Source organism: Capra hircus, chromosome 5 (genome assembly GCF_001704415.2).
Source record: "Capra hircus breed San Clemente chromosome 5, ASM170441v1, whole genome shotgun sequence".
Lineage (NCBI taxonomy): Eukaryota > Metazoa > Chordata > Mammalia > Artiodactyla > Bovidae > Capra > Capra hircus.
In genome coordinates, this window is record NC_030812.1 from 58,356,048 (window position 1) to 58,376,774 (window position 20,727).

General features: G+C 36.9%; 1 protein-coding gene and 1 pseudogene across 1 annotated transcript; both read left to right on the forward strand.

Moving 5' to 3' along the window:
• LOC102182204 lies at window positions 736-1,736 on the forward strand (annotated as a pseudogene).
• On the forward strand, window positions 17,401-18,391 carry LOC102182482 (olfactory receptor 9K2-like). The gene has a single exon (XM_018049044.1). The coding sequence runs from the start codon at window positions 17,435-17,437 to the stop codon at window positions 18,389-18,391; it is 957 nt and encodes a 318-aa protein (XP_017904533.1). The 5' UTR covers window positions 17,401-17,434.

The following is a 20,727-nucleotide window of genomic DNA, read 5'->3' on the forward strand; positions in this document are numbered from 1 at the left end:
CTTCTCCAATGCATGAAAGTGAAAAGTGAAAGTGACATCAGTCAGTCATGCCTACTCTTAGCGACCCCATGGACTGCAGCCTACCAGGCTCCTCCGTCCATGGGACTTTCCAGGCAAGAGTACTGGAGTGGGGTGCCATTGCCTTCTCTGGAAAATTCCATTACTTTATCTTCACTTAGTGATTTTTGGATGTTATTAATTATGCCAATAATGTCTATTTTATTCTATTTTCAAAGATGGCCTACATAAAGAAAGAAAATGAAATATATTGAGCTAAAATAAGGTAAAAATATTTTCAATTTATTTACTACTGTCATGTAATGAATCAAACACTAGCTTTGCTCTCATGAGGGCTATAACCACTATCATATAGATTACATGAGATACTTCCATTTTAGATAATGTGCATACTACAATTTTAGATGAAGAAAGCCTCTAGCTATAAATATTTTAAGAATAGAAATTTAGAATGTGAGTGATTTTAGGCAATAAAATAGGCTAATTTCTTGTAGAAATCCCTGCCAATTATGATTTAAATAAAATAACCAAAGAACATCTTTCACTGCTTAATAGAATAACAATTTAAGAAGCCTAATGACATCTACTTCAAATTCTTGCATCTTCCTGACATTAAAATTGTTTTGTATGTAATATCTTATTAAGCTATAAATAATTTAATTCTACATTTAAGAATGTATTAATAGCACTAGAATCAAAACCACAGTTTCATTTATTTTGCCTTGTGCCTCTCTGCAGATGTCTGCCATGGGTGACAGGGAAACAAGCAACCACTCAGAAGTGACTGACTTCATTCTTGTTGGCTTCAGGGTCCGCGCAGAGTTCCACATTCTCCTCTTCCTGCTTTTTCTGCTTGTCTATGCCATGATCCCTCTAGGAAATATTGGCATGATGGTCATTATTATGACTGACCCCCGCTGAACACACCAATGTATTTCTTCCTAGGCAACCTCTCCTTCGTTGATCTCTTCTATTCTTCTGTTATTGCACCCAAGGCTATGATCAACTTCTGGTCTGAGAGCAAGTCCATCTCATTTGCAGGCTGTGTGACCCAGCTCTTTCTCTTTGCCCTCTTCATTGTGACCGAGGGGTTTCTCCTGGCAGCCATGGCTTATGACCGCTTCATTGCCATCTGCAACCCACTCCTCTACTCTGTCCAGATGTCAACACATCTCTGTGTTCAGTTGGTGGCTGGTTCCTATTTTTGTGGCTGTGTCAGCTCAGTTCTTCAGACCATCATGACATTTACTTTATCCTTTTGTGCTTCTCGGGCCGTAGACCACTTTTACTGTGATGACCGTCCACTTCAGAGGATTTCTTGTTCTGATCTCTACATTCATAAGATGGTATCCTTTTTCTTATGCAGCATTATCATTTTGCCTACCATAATTGTCATTATTGTGTCATATATATATATTGTATCCACAGTTCTAAAAATACGCTCCACTGAGGGGTGAAAGAAAGTCTTCTCCACTTGCAGCTCTCACCTAGGAGTCGTGAGTGTACTGTATGGTGCCATCATTTTTATGTATTTCATCCCTGACAGATTTCCTGAGCTGAGTAAAGTGGCTTCCTTGTGTTACACTCTGGTCACTCCCATGTTGAATCCTTTGATTTACTCTCTGAGAAACAAAGATGTCAAAGAAGCTCTGAGGAAGATCCTGGGGAAAAAACTATGTTTATTTAATTCTATATTAACTGAAAATAGAATTAAGTAAATGTAATATTCTGAAAGTGCTGTACTTATAATAACTTAGAGAAGCACTGATTCAAATCTTAAGAGACTTTATTTGTTTGAATCCCATATACATACTTTGGAAGATGTATTTGGACTTAATCAGAATACATACATCAGGAAGATGGGCTATATTTTGTCTGGCTGTTGATTTTGGAATGGAATGACTTTCTCTGTACTTCCTTTTGGATAATGATAATGGTTTCCATGTAATTTTTTTAAGACATATATATTCCAACTTTACTTCTTACTCTTTGTGGCCGTTGTTTGGGATGCATTGTTTATCTTGAGTCAATACCATATGTTATATATATATATATATATATATATTATATATATACATATACATACTTGGTAGAGGTAACACAGTCTGATGTATTAAGAAAGAAAGAACAAAATACCAGATTTACTAAAGAAATCTTTGTGAATGTCTAATGAGAGAATCAGGTACTCTGCAGTACACAGTCTCAAGTGTGAAATGTAAGTAACTCTTAATTGTCCAGAGGCTAACTGAGTGGCACATTTATCTCATGGATTCTCTGGCTTGAATCATTATTATTTCTCCCCTTCACTTGAATATCTACTAAACTGATAAATTGTTTTTTAAAATTGTACCTTTTCACAAGGAAACTGTAATAAAAGTAAAGATAATTCATATTTTGTTATATATGCCTTAGAATTCATTCATCAAATTAATACTTACTGAATTTTTATATACTCTGTGCCCTATAAAAATTCCCAATTTTAAATGATTTCTGTACTTGAGCTCACACTAATTGATGGAAAAAATAGCTAAATAGAGAGCTATTAATAACATGTCATATAGTAAACCCAGTGAATAAAGTGAGTGAAAGTTGCCCAGTCGTGTCCCACTCTTTGCAACTCTATGGACAGTCCATGGAATTCTCTAGGCCAGGATACTGAAGTGGGTAGCCCCTCCCTTCTCCAGGGGATCTTCCCAACCCAGGGATTGAACCCAGGTCTTCCGCATTACAGGCAGATTCTTTACCAGCTGAGCCACAAGGGTAGAAATTACAAAGACAGAGCAGCTTCTACAGATGAGTGATATTATGATTAGGGAAAACTTCATAAGTACATTTGTAAACATAAATAAACTTGAGCAAGGTGAAATAGAAAAGTTTCTGTGCAAAGGCAATGAAATAATGATATGTTAAACTTCCAAAAATTTAATTCCTGATATTAATATAAAAGAGAGGGAGTGAGATTTAAGACTTAAAAGGAAATTCATGGAAATTTTGCACATCTATAAAAGAAGACAAGGAGGTTGGCTTATTTTCTGCAGACCACAGGAAAACACTGAGGATTTTTCTTTAAAGAATATATTGTGTTCAAATCGACATTTTAGAAAAATCACGTTGGTAACTTGTGGTAGATAAATATTTATAGAAGAAGATAATCACTGTCTTATGACAGTGGAGAGAGGGAACACCTTTAAAATTACAGATAAATGAAACTGAATATTAATTAATGGTTGATAAAGTTAAAACAAGGTAGAAGTGAGTAATGACTTCTAATGTTTGAGCATCTCTAACTGGGGAAATACCACCAAACTAAATGAGAAGAATAGTACAAGTAATAATAGTTAATTATTAAGAGTTAACAAAATAAAGTCAGGTCAGACTGAGCTTTCTCATCCTGGTTTGCCTATGTGCTTGATAGTCAACTGTCTGGACTTTACAGAAACTCTTACTTCTCAGTTTGATAAAAGAATACTAATGTCCAGTGAGCAAAGAACCTGTGCCTGGGATTTAGGTGAGGTGAAACTGAAAAGAATTATGAATTTCTTGAAGGCTTGTTCCATTATAGGACTCAGCGTGTTGCATGAAAGATTCTGTATTTTACAAGCAAGAGTGCTAGTAAAATGTGCCTAAATAAATTGAAGACCACATTTATCTAAAACATTATTACTACTTTAATCTCATCTTGTGGCATCCCATTACATTTATAATTATAGCTGATTGTAGAGTCATAACTAGGTAATTTTACTAAAAGGTAGTGTTCATGGTCAGAGAAGGCAATGGCACCCCACTCCAGTACTCTTGCCTGGAAAATCCCATGGATGGAGGAGCCTGGTAGGCTGCAGTCCATGGGGTCGGAAAGAGTCAGACACGACTGAGCGACTTCACTTTCACTTTTCACTTCCATGCACTGGAGAAGGAAATGGCAACCCACTCCGGTGTTCTTGCCTGGAGAATCCCAGGGATGGGGGAGCCTGGTGGGCTTCCGTCTATGGGGTCGCACAGAGTCAGACACGGCTGAAGCGACTTAGCAGCAGCCGCAGCAGTGTTCGTAGTATTTAATCCTCACTCAGCTGCTGCTATATTAACACCAATTATATTTAAAAATTTAGCCTCCTTTTAATATTCAGTTTTTAATATAAGAAATATCTAAATAAATTGTTAGTTAAAAATAATAAATATATAATTATTATGAATAAGCAAAACTAAATTTTCTATTTTATTGTGCAGCTTCCTATTCTTCAGGTGAAGATGAAATCTTTTCAAAAAAAAAAAAGATGTTTCTGAATCATTGCTCAAAAATATAAATTCTTGAATCCAAAGAAGACCTGCGTGTTATTTTTTTAAACACTTTATTGAGGAGTAATTGGTTTGAAATAAACAGTATGTATTTAAAGTGAACAACTCTGTGGCCAATGAAAACACCACCACATCAAGATACAGAATATTTCCTTCATTTCCAAATGGTTGATTATGCCTCTTTTCGGGCCATTCTTCCCTCCAAACCCATCTCCAGATAACCAGTGATCTGCATGATATGTAATAGAATCATACAACATGTCATCTTTTCTCTCAGGCTTCTTCACTGTGTAAAATGATTTTGAGATTTCTTCATTTTGTCATGTATAAGTAACCCATTCTTTTTATTGCTGAGTAATATTCCATTTTCCATTGTACGTATATACCAAATTTTGTTTATGCACTCTTAAATAAATGGGCAATTGATGTTTAATCAGCTTTTAGATATTGTGAATACAGCTGATATGTGTTCATATGTGTTGGCCTAGTGTGTTTTCCTTATCTTTGCTGATTTTTGAAGCTTGAGATTCTGAGATCTCATAATAAATATGTTTGATTTGAAGAGACTACCAGGGAAATATCTGAACATAAAGAACAAACAAAGTATTTACTGAACAAAATCTACTAAATCTCAGGAAGACTGAGAATATATGACGTTTGAGCCAGGACCCACTCCCTCCCTGCCCCCTCTCATCCCAGCAGAGCTGAAAGTGCAGTCAGGCAAGTGCAGGCAGGGACATAGAGATCCCTCTGCCCCTGGGTCCCAGTCAAAGGCTACCATGTCCCCTTGATTGTTGTTGCTGCAAACATTGCTTGTCCCCTCCAGCTCCACACTGAAGAAGGTCTATTCAATGCAAGGGTAGCTAAAACATATGATGATCTCTCCCCAGCCCCCATTCAAAAGCTCTACCCTAAGAATGGCAGGCCAAGAGTACTGGGCCCCAATTCCAGCTGCTCCCGTTCTCTTAAAGAACAGAAGTTTTATGCTCAGAACACCATAGGCTAGTGACCTCACTCAGAAACCTTCTCCTAAGGCAGGAGTGTCATTCTAAGCAAACTGGACCACTGTGCCTGCTTGTTTCAGAACAGATGAATGCAGGTTTTACCTAGAAAGAAAGTTGTACCATGATAACGGATGCCTCCACAGCTCTTTCCACTTGAACTGACTCTATTTAGAAAAACATGTGTAGGCAATTCAAGCTTAAGTGAACTCCAAAACTTAATAAATATTTGGTATAAGCAATTAAGAGGAGAAAAGCTAACTGTAGACCAACTACAAGGCTATCTGGTACACAGGGCCTTGCTCAGTAAGTTCAGTTCAGTTTAGTCCCTCAGTTGTGTCTGACTCTTTGCAACCCCATGAACTGTAGCATACCAGACCTCCCTGTCCATCATCAACTCCCAGACTCCACCCAAACCCATGTCCACTGAGTCGATGACACCATTCAACCATCTCATCCTCTGTCATCCCTTTCTTCTCCTGTCCTCAATCTTTCCCAGCATCAGAGTCTTTTCCTGTGAGTCAGTTCTTCGCATCAGGTGGCCGAAGTATTGGAGTTTCAGCTTAACATCAGTCCTTCCAATGAACACCCAGGACTGATCTCCTTTAGGATGGACTGGTTGGATCTCCTTGCAGTCCAAGGGACTCTCAAGGGTCTTCTCCAGCACCACAGTTCAAAAGCATCAATTCTTCGGTGCTCAGCTTTCTTTATAGTCCAACTCTCACATCTATACATGACCACTGGAAAAGCCATAGCTTTGACTAGACGGACCATTGTTGACAAAGTAATGTCCCTACTTTTTAACATGCTGTCTAGGTTGGTCATAGCTTTCCTTCCAAGGAGTAAACATTTTTTAATTTCATGGCTGCAATCACCATCTGCAGTGATTTTGGAGCCCCAAAAAATAAAGTCAGCCACTGTTTCCCCATCTATTTGTCATGAAGTGACAAGACCAGATGCCATAATCTTAGTTTTCTGAATGTTGAGCTTTATGCCAACTTTTTCACTCTCCTCTTTCACTTTCATCAAGAGGCTCTTTAGTTCTTCTTCACTTTCTGCCATAAGGGTGGTGTCATCTGCATATCTGAGGTTATTGATATTTCTCCTGGCAATCTTGATTCCAGCTTGTGCTTCCTCCAGCCCAGCATTTCTCATGATGTACTCTGCATATAAACAAACAAACAAACAAACAAACAAACCGGGTGACAATGTACAGCCTTGAAGTACTCGTTTCCCAATTTGGAACCAGTCTGTTGTTCCATGTCCAGTTCTAACTGTTGCTTCCTGACCTGCATATAGATTTCTCAAAAGGCAGGTTGTATGGTCTAGTATTCCCATCTCTTTCAGAATTTTCCACAGTTTATCATGATCCCCACAGTCAAAGGCTTTGGCATAGTCAATAAAGCAGAAATAGATATATTTCTGGAGCTCTCTTGATCTAACTATGTGCTGATGGTTGCAGTTGCACTCCCAACCTGGTAGTTTTCTGGCCTGAGGCCATCCAGCCCTCAGGTCTACAGGCTCTATGATCGGATTAACGGCAAACTCCAAGAGGGTTTACACCAAAGGGGACCTTTCCAGACATCTGCTGCCTGTCCCGCCGTCCCTATGGTGAGTCCCTGCTGACTCAAGCCTCCTCAGGACACCCTCCAACAAAAGCAAGTAGTTCGGTCAGTTTCCTGTGGAGTCACTGCTCCTTTCTTCTGACTCTTGGTGCACGAGGTTTTGTTTGTTCCTTTAAACTGGAGTCTCTGTTTACCCTAGTCCTGTGGAAGTCTTGTAATCAAATCTTGCAGGCCTTCGAGGTCAGATTCCCTGGGAATTCCTAGTCCCTTTGTCAGGTCCCCAGGTTGGAAAGCCTGATGTGGGGTTCTGAACCTACACAACAGTAGGAGAACTTCTTTGGTATTATTGTTCTCCAGTTTGTGGGTCACTGACCCAGCAGGTTTGGGATTTGATTTTATCGTGATTGTGCCCCTCCTACTGTCTCACTGTGGCTTCTTCTTTGTCTTTGGATGTGGAGTATCTTTTTTTAGTAGGTTCTGGCGTCCTCCTGGCAATGGTTGTGCAGCAACTTGTGATTTTAGTGCTCTCACAGGAGGAGCTGAGTGCACATCCTTCTACGCTTCCATCTTGAACTGGAAGCTGCCTATATCTTTATTTTTGGGGGGGGTGGTTTTTTTTTTTTTTACTTTATTTTACTTTACAATACTGTATTGGGTTTGCCATACATTGACATGAATCCACCACGGGTGTACATGCGATCCCAATTGAATTATGGTTTTCTGTGGGATGACTTTGAAGTAACATAGGTATTAGCAAGATCAGACAGTCATAGCTGCATCTGTGATTACAAGGCATGAGGAGAGATGGTCTTAAAGTATCACAGAAGCCTGGAAATCCAAGACTGAGAACCCTGGTGAGATTTGCCCACTAGACGCTAGAACCAAGATAAGAAACAATCCAAGAAGCATACTGAAGGAGAAAGAAATACCTTCTCTTCTTACATCCTCAGTTCTGCCTTTATACTGTTAAAGCAGCCATGGACAAAAGGTAAATGATGGAGTGCAAGATTTGCTCTAGAGGCTATAGTTGTATGATCACTACCCTAGAATATACAAAGATTCCACAACAAGTATGTTGGGAAATAAGAAACCATTTCTTCTAGTGCAAATTTGGCATAATGCTTTCTGTTAGTTTCCTTTATCTAATGAGTTTATTATTTTGCCTTCAATGCTAACATGTTTTTCCTGAATATAGTGTTTTCATTTGGTCTTCCATTGTCTTGTCTTTTAGCACTTTAAGGATAGTATTCTATTGTCTTCTGGTTTGAATTTTTCTGACAAAAAATCTATGCTTTACTTTTTTCTTGAAAATATATAATTTTTTTTCCTTGTTGCTTTGACAGTATTTTTCATCCATTTTCAGAAATTTTATCCTCCTGTACCTTCATTCCATTTTCTTTCTGTTCCTTTTACTTGGGTTTTTGTGAAGTTTCTTGTATGTATGTGTTTAGAGTTGCTATCCACTTTCAAAAGAAAATTTGACCATTATAGTTTCTAATATTTTTCTAATTACCTCCTTTCTAATTATATTTGTAATATTTTCTCAGTTATCGCTCAATGTCTGTTAGGTTTTTTTTTTTCATTTTTAACTTTATGATTGTGTTTGATTTGTTTCAATTGCTTTGTATTCATGTTTAAATTTTTCTTGAATTGTTTCCTTTTTCTCAGGAATTACAGTCATTTGCTGCTTATTGTACAGTATCTAAATATGGTTGGCTCATTTAATTTCTACAAAGTTTAGATTTTGTCATGGAAGCCAGATCTTATAGTAATTACTTGCTCACGAGTAGATGTGGAAGCATCTTAAGTTCTGTATTTTTTCAATGTTATCTTAATTTTATATTTGTAGTATAATGAGTTTATTATTATACTCATTTCACACATTTTGGTGAGAATGTATTATTCTTTGTATATTAAAGTGCATTAGTTGTTAATATTGTGGTTATATCTTTTGAAGCTAAATTATTGATGGGGATTATGGCAAAGATGGCAGAGTAGGAAGACCTTGTGCTTACCTTCTCCCACAGACACACCAAAATTGCAAGCACTTACAAAGCAGCTATCTATATAAATAACCTAAGGACTGTCCGAAAATTTTTCCACATCTAAAGACCTGAAGCAGGAACAACAGTGAAGTGGATAGGAGAGGCAGAGATACATTGTAGTCAGGACTGCACCTCTGGGTTAGCAACCCACAAATGGAAGGAGTATCATATGTAGACGCCCTTGCCAATGAACAACACAGCTGTTCAACATCCCCACATTAGGCTTCCAAGTCCAGAAGGGCCTGCACAGGGAAGATAAGCCCTCAGAAAATCTAGCTTTGACAGCCTGCAAACTTTCTATTTGGAAAAGCTTGAAGGCTGTAGGAAACAGAAGCTTCAATCTTTAACCATGCATACAAAATGTCACACACTCTAAGTCCCAGTACACAAGCAGTAATTTGAAAGAAGCATGGATCAGACCCACCTGCTGATCTTGGAGAGCCTCTTGGATCGGCTGAAGACAACTGAGTTTCCCTTGGAAAGGGAACACTGGAAGTAGCCATTTTGAGGAGCTCTTTCTACTGTGATGACATCAGCCTACTAAGTGTCATTTTGGAAACATAAATCTGTCAGTACTGGAGGACATACCTACCCATGCTCAGTTCTAGCCCAAACTCCATTGAGCTGTGCAGACCGCAAATCAGGGACCCATCGCCACCCCCAGGAGGCCAGCATCAGCCTGACTATCCCTTGGCTAAGCAGATAGCTGCAAGAGGACCTGGCCCTACTCTCCAGTGGGCCAGGAGCAGCACTACCCACCATCCCTGGCTACTCAACCAATCATGAGGATGGGATCCCTTACCCTCCAATGGGTTCAAAGCAAATGTACAAGGCATAGCCACATAACCAACTCGGCTGGGGTCCAACACCACCTGCCAGCATGCCTAATATACTAAGTCCTACCATTACTGAAGGGTATATGCATGCCATATGAGGGCAACATTAGGGTCTATACCTCTGATGACCAAATGAGAGAATGCTTCTGGACCTAATTGGAGGTTTCCTACACAAAGTCACTTCTCCAAGATTGAAAACTATAACTGATGTACATAGGAAAATACATAGAGAACTAGGCAAAATAAGGAGACAGATAAATACATTCCAGATGAAGAAATAAGACAAAACCTCAGAAAAAGAACTAAACGGAGAGGAGATAATCAATCTACTTGATAGAGAGTTGAAGGTAATGATCTAAAAATGCTCATGGAAATCAGAAATAGAATGAATGAACACAATAAGGATTTCAGCAAAGTTAGAAACTATAAATAAAAATCAAACAGAGCTGAAGAATACAATAACTGAAATAAAATCCACACCAGAAGGAATTAGCAGTTGATTAGATCAGGGGAATAGATCAGTACTCTGAAAGACAAGTCTTTGGTAATTACACATGATGAACATAAAAAAGAAGAAAATAATTTTTTTAATTAAAATAATCTAAGAGACTTTTGGGATGACATCAATTATGCCAACATTCACACTATAGAGATCACAGAAAGAAAAGAGAGAAATGAACAGAAAACTTATATGAATAAATAATGGCTGAAAACATCCCTACCTCAGGAAGGAAACAGACCCCTAGGTCCAGGAAGTATAGATATTCAAGTTAGATTAACTCATAGATCCACATCAAGACACATTAACATTAAATTATCAACTATTAAAGATAATGAGAATCTTAAAAGCGGCAAGACAACAACAAATAGTTACATTCAAAGAAACTTGTATAAGACTATCAGATGACTTTTTAGTAGAAAATAGGCAGGCCAGAAATGAGTAGCATGGGCATGATGCATTCAAAGTGATGAAAGGAAAAACCTACAACTAAGAATACTCTACCCAGCAATGTAATTATTCAGATTTGAAGAAGAGGTAAAGATTTTTCCAGACAAATAAAAGCTAAAATGGTTAAGAATCATTATATTGGCTTTATAAGCAATGGTAAAGGGACTTTGAGCAGATAAAAAAAGACCACAACAAAAATGGGAAAATTATGAATGAGAAATCTCATTGGTTAATAAAAAAAAAAAACATATAAAGTAGTGGATCAACCATTCATAAAGTTATAAGAAGGTTAAAGGACAAAAGTAGTAAAATCTTTTATATTTACAATATGTGACAAGGATACCCAAATCAAAAAGATATAAAATATGGTGTCAAAACCATTATAAGTAGGACAAGGATTTAAAATGTAAGGCTGCTAGAATGCAAAAGAATCCACCGGCCAATGCAGAACATACTGGAGATATGGGTTCAATCCCCGAGCTGAGAAGATCCCCTGGAGTGGGAAAAAGCAACCTACTCCAGAATTCTTGTCTGGAAAATTCCATGGACAGAGGAACCTTGTGAGCAACAGCCCTTGGGTGGCAAAGAGTTGAGCACAACTGAGCGCTGAGCATACACATACATGCATACACATACATTCACATTCAAACTTAAGAGATCATCAACTTAATCATATGTATAGAAAGAAAGAATGATAGATAGATAATGCTCAGTTGCTAAATTTTGTCTGACTCTTTGCAACCCCATGAACCATAGTCTACCAGGCTCCTCTGTCCATGGGATTTTCCAAGCAGGAATACTGAAATGAGTTGCCATTTCCTCCTCCAGGGGATCTTCCTGGCTCAAAGATTGAACCCATGTCCCCTATGTCTCCTGCATTAGCAGGCAGATTCTTTACCTTAAGCCATCTGGGAAGTCAGACAGATGTTGTGTTTTATATATATATATGTGTCATCTTCCTATATATAGTAACCTATATATGCCATCTTCAAGTAGTCTTTATCCCCAGCATGCAAGGACATATAAATATCAACAATTCAGTCAATGTGGTCACCTCTTAACTAATTGAAAATAAATGTTATCTGATCATCTCAATAGATACACAAAAACTTCTGCAAGATTAAACATCCATTAATGATAAAAATGCTGAACAATGAGAGTCTAGAGGGACTATATCTCAACATATTAAATATAACATATGCAGAAATTTCACCCAAAAGCTGCAGAATATACACTCTTTTCAAGTGTACACAGAAACTTCTTCGGGATAAATCACATGCTAGGCCACAAAGCAAGTCTCAGTAAATTTAGGAAGACTGAAATCATAATAAACATCTTGCTTCCCTGGTAGCTCAGATGGTAAAGCGTCTGCCTACAATGCGGGAGACCTGGATTCGATCCCTGGGTCAGGAAGATTCCCTGGAGAAGGAAATGGCAACCCACTCCAGTATTCATGCCTGGAAAATCCCATGGACCAAGGATCCTGGTGGGCTACAGTCCATGGGGTCGCAAAGAGTCGGACACAACTGGGCGACTTCACTTCACTTTCTGACCAAAGAGATATGAGACTAGAAATCAAGTGTAATAAAATAGCTGCAGAAAACCTTCAGATACAAAATCATGTGGAGATGAAATAATTTGCTATAAAATAAACTGTGGGTCATTGCAGAAATCAATGAAGAAATCAAAATCACTGGAGACAATTGAAAATGAAAAACAATGATCCAAATTGTGGGAAGCAGCAAAAGAAGTTCTAAGAGAGAAGATTATACTGGTATAATTGTACCTTTAGAAAGAAGAAAAATCTCAACTAAGCAATCTTATACATAAAAGAACTTGAAAAAAGAATAAATTAAAAGACAATCAGACTACAAACTGGGTAGTAATAAAGAACAATGATCATAGAAGAAATAATAGAGACTTTAATAAATGGAAAAGACTAATGAAGCAAATATCTGATATTTTAAAAGATAACAAAATTGATAAGCGTTTAGCTAGACTCATAAGAAAAAAGAGAGAGAACCCAAATCTATAAAATCATAAATAAAAGTGAAGTTACAACCAACACCACAGAAACACAGATTATAAAACATTACTAAGAAAAACTGTATGCCAATAAAATGGACAATTTAAAAGAAAGGACAAATTCCTAGAAATGTATAATATCCTAAGACTGAATAAAGAAGAAATAGAAAATGTGAACAGACTGATTGCCAGTAAATGAATTTAATCAGTAATAGTAGCCTCCCTACAAACAGAATTCCAACAAACAGCTCCGCAGGCGAATACTACCAAACATTTCAAGAAGAGTTAACACCTATCCTTCTCAAACTATTCCAAAAATTAACAGTATGGAGATTCCTTAAAAAACTGGAAATAGAACTGCCATATGGCCCAGCAATCCCACTACTGGGCATACACACCAAGGATTGAAAGAGACTCGTATACCCCAATGTTCATAACAGCAATGTTTATAATAGCCAGGACATGGAAGCAACCTAGATGTCCATCAGCAGACGAATGGATAAGAAAGCAGTGGTACATATACACAATGGAGTATTACTCAGCCATTAAAAAGAATACATTTGAATCAGTTCTAATGAGGTGGATGAAACTGGAGCCTATTATACAGAGTGAAGTAAGCCAGAAAGAAAAACACCAATATAGTATACTAACACATATATATGGAATTTAGAAAGATGGTAACAATAACCCTATATGTGAGACAGCAAAAGAGACACAGATGTATAGAACAGTCTTCTGGACTCTGTGGGAGAGGGCGAGGGTGGAATGATTTGAGAGAATGGCATTGAAACATGTATATTATCATATATGAAACAAATCACCAGTCCAGGTTCAATGCATGAGACAGGGTGCTCGGGGCTGGTGCACTGGGATGACCCAGAGGGATGGTATGGGGAGGGAGGTGGGAGGGGGGGTTCAGGATGGGGAACACATGTACACCCCTGGTGGATTCATGTCAAATGGCAAAACCAATACAATATTATAAAGTAATTAGCCTCCAATTAAATAAATTTATATTTTAAAAAACAAACAAAAATTAAAGAGGAAGGAACTTTCAAACTCATTCTATGAGGCCAACATCACCCTGATGACAAAACCAGGCATGATACCACAACCAAAGAAAAGGCCAGCATCATGTTTAACATAGATGCAAAGTCCTCAACAAGATATTAACAAAAAAATTTTGAACATTATATTAAATGTATCATACACCATCTTCAAGTGGGATTTATCCCCAGCATGCAAGTATGTGTCAGTACCAACAATTCAATGTCATCACCTCCTATAATTAAAAATAAAAGCTATATGATCATCTCGCTAGATGCACAAAAGCTTTTAACAAGATTTAATATCCATTATGACTAAAATGATCAACCATGAGGGTCTAAAAGGACTATATGTCAACATAATAAAGGTCATATATTACAATCCCCCAGCCAACCTCATACCTAACAGTGAAAAGCTGAAAATGCTTCCTCTAAAATTAGAAATTAGACGACGATGATAAAATAAAAGAAAAAGAATCTGAATTGGAAAGAAAGAAAGAAAACTGTCACTGTTTACAAAAAATGTACTATATAGAGAAAATCATAAAGATGTGATCAAAAATCTATTAGAAATAATATATGAATCAATAAAGTTGCAGGATAAAAAAATATATGCAGAAATCTGTGTAACATAGTGTTTCTGTATACTAACAGTGAACTATCATAAAGAGAAAGTAATAAAAATTCAATTTACAATTGCATCAAAAAATAAAGTACCTAGACTTGAATCTCATTAAAGAGGTAAAAGATCTGAACTTGGAAAACTAGAAGATGCTAATGAAAGAAATTGAAGACATTGCAAACAAATGGAAAGATATACCATGTTCAAGTATTGGAAGAATTAATATTATTAAAATGACAATACTATGCAAGGCAATCTGTAGATTCAATCCAGTCTCTATTAAAATACCAATGGCATATTTGGACAGAACTGCAACAAGTAATTCTAAAATTTGTATGGAAACACAAAAGATCCCAAATAGCCAAAACTGTGAAAGATGAGCAAAACTGAAAGTATTTTGATCCTTTATTTCAAATTATACTACAATGCTAAGTAATCAAAGCAGTATGGTACTGGCACAAAAATATATACACATAGATCAGTGGAATAGAATAGAGTCCAGAAGTAAGTCCAGGTTTATACATCAATTAATCTACAATAAAGGAGGAAGAATACACAATGGGGAAAAACAGGTTCTTCGGTATATGGTGTTGAGAAACTTAGATAGATACATGCAAAAGAATCAAACTGGTGTACTTTCTCATACCATGTTCAAAAGTAAACTCAAAATGGATAAAAACGTAAATGTAAAGTCTGAAACCACAAAACTGAAAACATAGGCAGTAAACTCTTTGACGTCAGTCTCAGCAATGTATATATTTTGAGGAAGAAGGATCTGTCTCTTCTGGCAAGGGAAACAGAAGCAAAAATAAACAAATGGGACTACATCAACCAAAAAGCTTTTCAGAGCGAAGGAATCTTGGAACAAAATGAAAAGGCAACCGACAGCATAGGAGAGAATATTTGCAAACAATATATCTTATAAGAAGTTAATCAAAATATGCCCAAAAAAACACACATACAACTCAACTTCAAAAACAAAACTAAACAAAAGAGAAGCAAAAAGCAATCTGATTAAAAGCAAGCAGAAGATCTGAATATCCATTTTTCACAAAGACGTAAGATTGTCAACAGGCCTTAACTAACCTTAATTAGTATTTTCCTTTCTAAAATATCTAAACTGCTTTCTCTTCCTCTACTAGTTAAACTTTTGCTAATACTGTATTATAATAAAAAGAAGACCTGATCCCACATCATTTTGCTGTCTATACACTTATAAAACCCAGATAAAATCTAAAAATGCTTTTTCTTAATTTAGACAATTATTTTCTAAAAATTAAATTATAAAAATATTTAGAAAAAATGGCAGTCTTAGAAAATTAGGCTTGTTAAGTAACATATTATGACTGTGACTTGAATGTAGTCTTTCAGTCACCATGTAGTTTTGAAAGAATTTTCAAATATAGATCCTGATCTTAAACTATTTTTACAAAGGATTTTTGTTAATGTGTTGAATACTATCATATCTTCCAATATATTCTCTATTTGTTTTGTATTTAAATATAGGAATACATAGAATTATCAACCATTATCTCACTTTGAATTTGTGATTTAGTGGGTGTTTGTCACATCATGAAATACACCTACATTAAGAAGCATAGTTAATTACAAATTAAAGTGGATTTTTTTTCTTTTTAAAATACTTTAAATACTTATCTAAAACTTTTCTCATATGCAAACTTTTAAATCCCTTTTCTGTGCTTACCAATATGTATGTTGAGATAATACCATAAAGTTTTTCTTTGTCAGTAAAGAAATTAAAGTCCAAAAATATTTCCCAAAGGATATACACAACTATAGAAGGAAAAGTTCCTTGTATTTGGACTATTATTAAACTGTTTGTAGTTGCGGTTATTTCAGTCCTCATGGACAACAGCCCTGGAGTCTACACTTATGTCTCCATAATTGATTTCACGATTACACCTCTCCCAGTGGAATCCATCATAGAGGATGAGTAAAAGCTCAATGGTAAAATACCCTTGAAAAAGGTATCAGAGATTTTAAAATAACGGAGGACATTAAAAACACCACTTTTGATTCACTAGCTCATGATCGCAGACTCTGGCTGACACAAGGTTGCTGTGATCTTTAAATATCCATAGTTATCCTTGCTTTAAGACATATGAGGTATACTAGAATTCAGGAAAGGGATTTCCTTTATGTATATCACTTGTTTACTTTCTTTGTCTAAAGAGTAGGATCTCTTGAATTGATGCAACCTTGGTAGAAAGTTGTTCATTGCAGTATAAGGATTGGAATATTCGCCAGCTTCTCTCTTAGCTTTTAAAGAGAGGGCCAAGTAATTATGACATTTTTTAAATTAAATAACTATTAATGGAATTTTGACACTTGTAATGAAGCAATTAAAATTCATGTATTTGGGGGAATGACTTTGATATGAGAAAAGGAACATATGTTTAGTAGTAGAATTAGAGAACTTTATCTACTCTTAGTGCTTTTTTATTTTACTTAACATACCAATATTGTCTAATTACATTGTTTTCAAAGATGGTTCCAATAACAATGGAAACTAAATATATTGAGGTAAAATAAAATAAAAATATTTCAAATATTTTTAATACTCATGTAATGACACAAATACTGACTTAGCTATCATAATGGCTATAAACACCATAGAGATTACATGCAATATGCTTATTTTAGATAAGATGTAATACTCCTAATTTGGATAAGATAATTTTTAACAATAAATATAGTAAGAATAGAAATTCAGAAAGTGAGTGATCTTAGACAATACAATATGCTAATTTCTTACAGAAATCCTTGCCAATGTATGATTTAAATAAAATAACCAAATAACTTCTTCCATTGCTTAATAGAATAACAATTCCTGAAGTTTAGTAATATCCAAATCCAAATTCATGCATTTTATTGATGTTAAAATTGTTTTGTATACCTTTTCTCATTAATAAGTAAATAATGTATAGCTACATTTAAGAGAGTACTGATGAATTGATGACTCAAAGTCACAGTTTCATTTCTTTTGCCTTCTGCCTCTCAGCAGTTGTCTGCCATGGGTGACAGGGGAACAAGCAACCACTCAGAAGTGACTGACTTCATTCTTGTCGGCTTCAGGGTCCACGCAGAGCTCCACATTCTCCTCTTCCTGCTATTTCTACTTATCTACACCATGATCCTTCTAGGAAATATTGGCATGATGGTCATTATTATGACTGACCCCCGGCTGAACACACCAATGTATTTCTTCCTAGGCAACCTCTCCTTCATTGATCTCTTCTATTCATCTGTTATTGCACCCAAGGCTATGATCAACTTCTGGTCTGAGAGCAAGTCCATCTCATTTGCAGGCTGTGTGACCCAGCTCTTTCTCTTTGCTCTCTTCATTGTGACTGAGGGGTTTCTCCTGGCAGTCATGGCTTATGACCGCTTCATTGCCATCTGCAACCCACTCCTCTACTCTGTCCAGATGTCAGCACATCTCTGTGTTCAGTTGGTGGCTGGTTCCTATTTTTGTGGCTGTATTAGCTCAGTTCTTCAAACCAGCATGACATTTACTTTATCCTTTTGTGCTTCTCGGACCATTGACCATTTTTACTGTGATGACCGTCCACTTCAGAAGATTTCTTGTTCTGATCTCTATATTCATAAGATGGTATCCTTTTTCTTATGCAGCATTATCATTTTGCCTACCATAATTGTCATTATTGTGTCATACATATATATTGTATCCACAGTTCTAAAAATACGCTCCACTGAGGGGCGAAAGAAAGTCTTCTCCACTTGCAGCTCTCACCTAGGAGTTGTGAGTGTACTGTATGGTGCTGTATTTTTTATGTATCTCACTCCTGATACATTTCCTGAGTTGAGTAAAGTAGCTTCCTTATGTTACACCCTAGTCACTCCTATGTTGAATCCTTTGATTTACTCTCTGAGGAACAAAGATGTCAAAGAAGCTCTGAGAAAGAGCCTAGAGAAAAGATACTTTAATTCTATTTTTACAGTGATGTAAATGAAAGTCCTGGGAATTATAACAACTTGGGGAAGCAACTGATTAAAAAGTTGTACCCATTGATCTTAGAAATATTTAATCATAAAGTTTTCATTTATTAGAATTCCATGTACTTACAGATGAAAAGTACATTTGCACTATGGTTTGCCTGTTTTGTTCAAGAATGGAATGACTTTCTCTGTGCTTCATCTTCATTTTGCTTGCGTTAGTAACATTTGTTATGTGGATATAAATATACTTGGTAGAGGTAGCACAATCTAATGTAATAAGCAAATGAAATATCATATTTACTGAAGAAATCTTTGTGAACTCTTAGTGAGAGAATCACTCTGCAGTGCACAGTCTGAAGGGTGACATGTAAGTAATTCTTAATTGCCCAGAAGCTAAATGATTTTATTTCATGTTTTCTCTGACTTGAATAATTATATCTCCCCATCATTTGAATATTTATTAATCTGATAAATTACTTTTGGATTTCCTCCCTTTTTATAAGAAAACTGTAAGAAAATAAACATGAGTAAATTTAATATTTTGTTATATGTGCCTTAGTGAGGATTCTTTTATCAATTCAATATTTATTGGATTTTGATGTACTCTTTGCCCTAAAAAAATTCCTAGGTATAAATAATTTCTCTAGTTGTTCAGTTCAGTTCAGTCGCTCAGTCGTGTCGGACTCTTTCTGACCCCATGAATCGCAGCACGCCAGGCCTCCCTGTCCATCACAAACTCCCGGAGTTCACTCAGACTCGCGTCCATCGAGTCAGTGAAGCCATCCAGCCATCTCATCCTCGGTCATCCCTTTCTTCTTGAGGTCACAGTGATTGAGAGGAAATAGCTGACTAGAGAGCTGATATGCCATATGTTCAGCAATACGTGAATGGTGAATCCCTGATGTTCAAGCTGGTTTTCGAGAAGGCAGAGGAACCAGAGATCAAATTGCCAACATCTGCTGGATCATGGAAAAAGCAAGAAAATTCCAGAAAAACATCTATTTCTGCTTTTTTGACTATGACAAAGCCTTTGACTGTGTGGATCACAATCAACTGTGGAAAATTCTGAAAGAGATGGGAATACCAGACTACCTAACCTGCTTCTTGAGAAATCTGTATGCAGGTCAGGAAGCAACAGTTAGAACTGGACATGGAACAACAGACTGGTTCCAAATAGGAAAAGGAGTATATCAAGGCTGTATATTGTCACCCTGCTTATTTAACTTCTATGCAGAGTACATCATGAGAAATGCTGGACTGAAAGAAACACAGCTGGAATCAAGATTGCCGGGAGAATTATCAATAACCCCAGATATGCAGATGACACCACCCTTATGGGAGAAAGTGAGGAGGAGATAAAAAGCCTCTTGATGAAAGTGAAAGAGGAGAGTGAAAAAGTTGGCTTTAAGCTCAACATTCAGAAAACGAAGATCATGGCATCTAGTCCCATCACTTCATGGGAAATAGATGGGGAAACAGTAGAAACAGTGTCAGACTTTATTTTTGGGGGCTCCAAAATCACTGCAGATGGTGACTGCAGCCATGAAATTAAAAGACGCTTACTCCTTGGAAGAAAAGTTATGACCAACCTAGATAGTATATTCAAAAGCAGAGACATTACTTTGCCGACTAAGGTCCGTCTAGTCAAGGCTATGGTTTTTCCAGTGGTCATGTATGGATGTGAGAGTTGGACCACAGCCTTCACAAAGAAGGCTGAGCGCCTAAGAATTTATGCGTTTGAACTGTGGTGTTGGAGAAGACTCTTGAGGGTCCCTTGGACTGCAAAGAGATCCAAACAGTCCATTCTGAAGGAGAACAGCCCTGGGATTTCTTTGGAAGGAATGATGCTAAAGCTGAAGCTCCAGTACTTTGGACACCTCATGTGAAGAGTTGACTCTCTGGAAAAGACTCTGATGCTGGGAGGGACTGGGGGGAGGAGGAGAAGGGGACGATAGAGGATGAGATGGCTGGATGGCATCACAGACTCGATGGACGTGAGTCTGAGTGAACTCCGGGAGATGGTGATGGACAGGGAGGCCTGGCGTGCTGCAATTCATGGGGTCGCAAAGAGTTGACACGACTGAGCAACTGAACTAAACTGAACTGAAACCCAGTGAATAAAAGCAAATATAGAAATACATATGGAGTACAGTAGTTAAAGATGAGTGATCCAAATGATCAAGGAAAATTTCAAAACTTCCTAAAATTTAGTTCTTGTTTTTAATGCACAAGAGAGGGGGTGAGAGAAACTTAAAAGGAAATTCATGGAACTCATACAGACCTATATAACAAGACAAGGAAGATTTCTTTTATTCTGCAAGCAGCAGGGAAGCACTCTGGATTTTT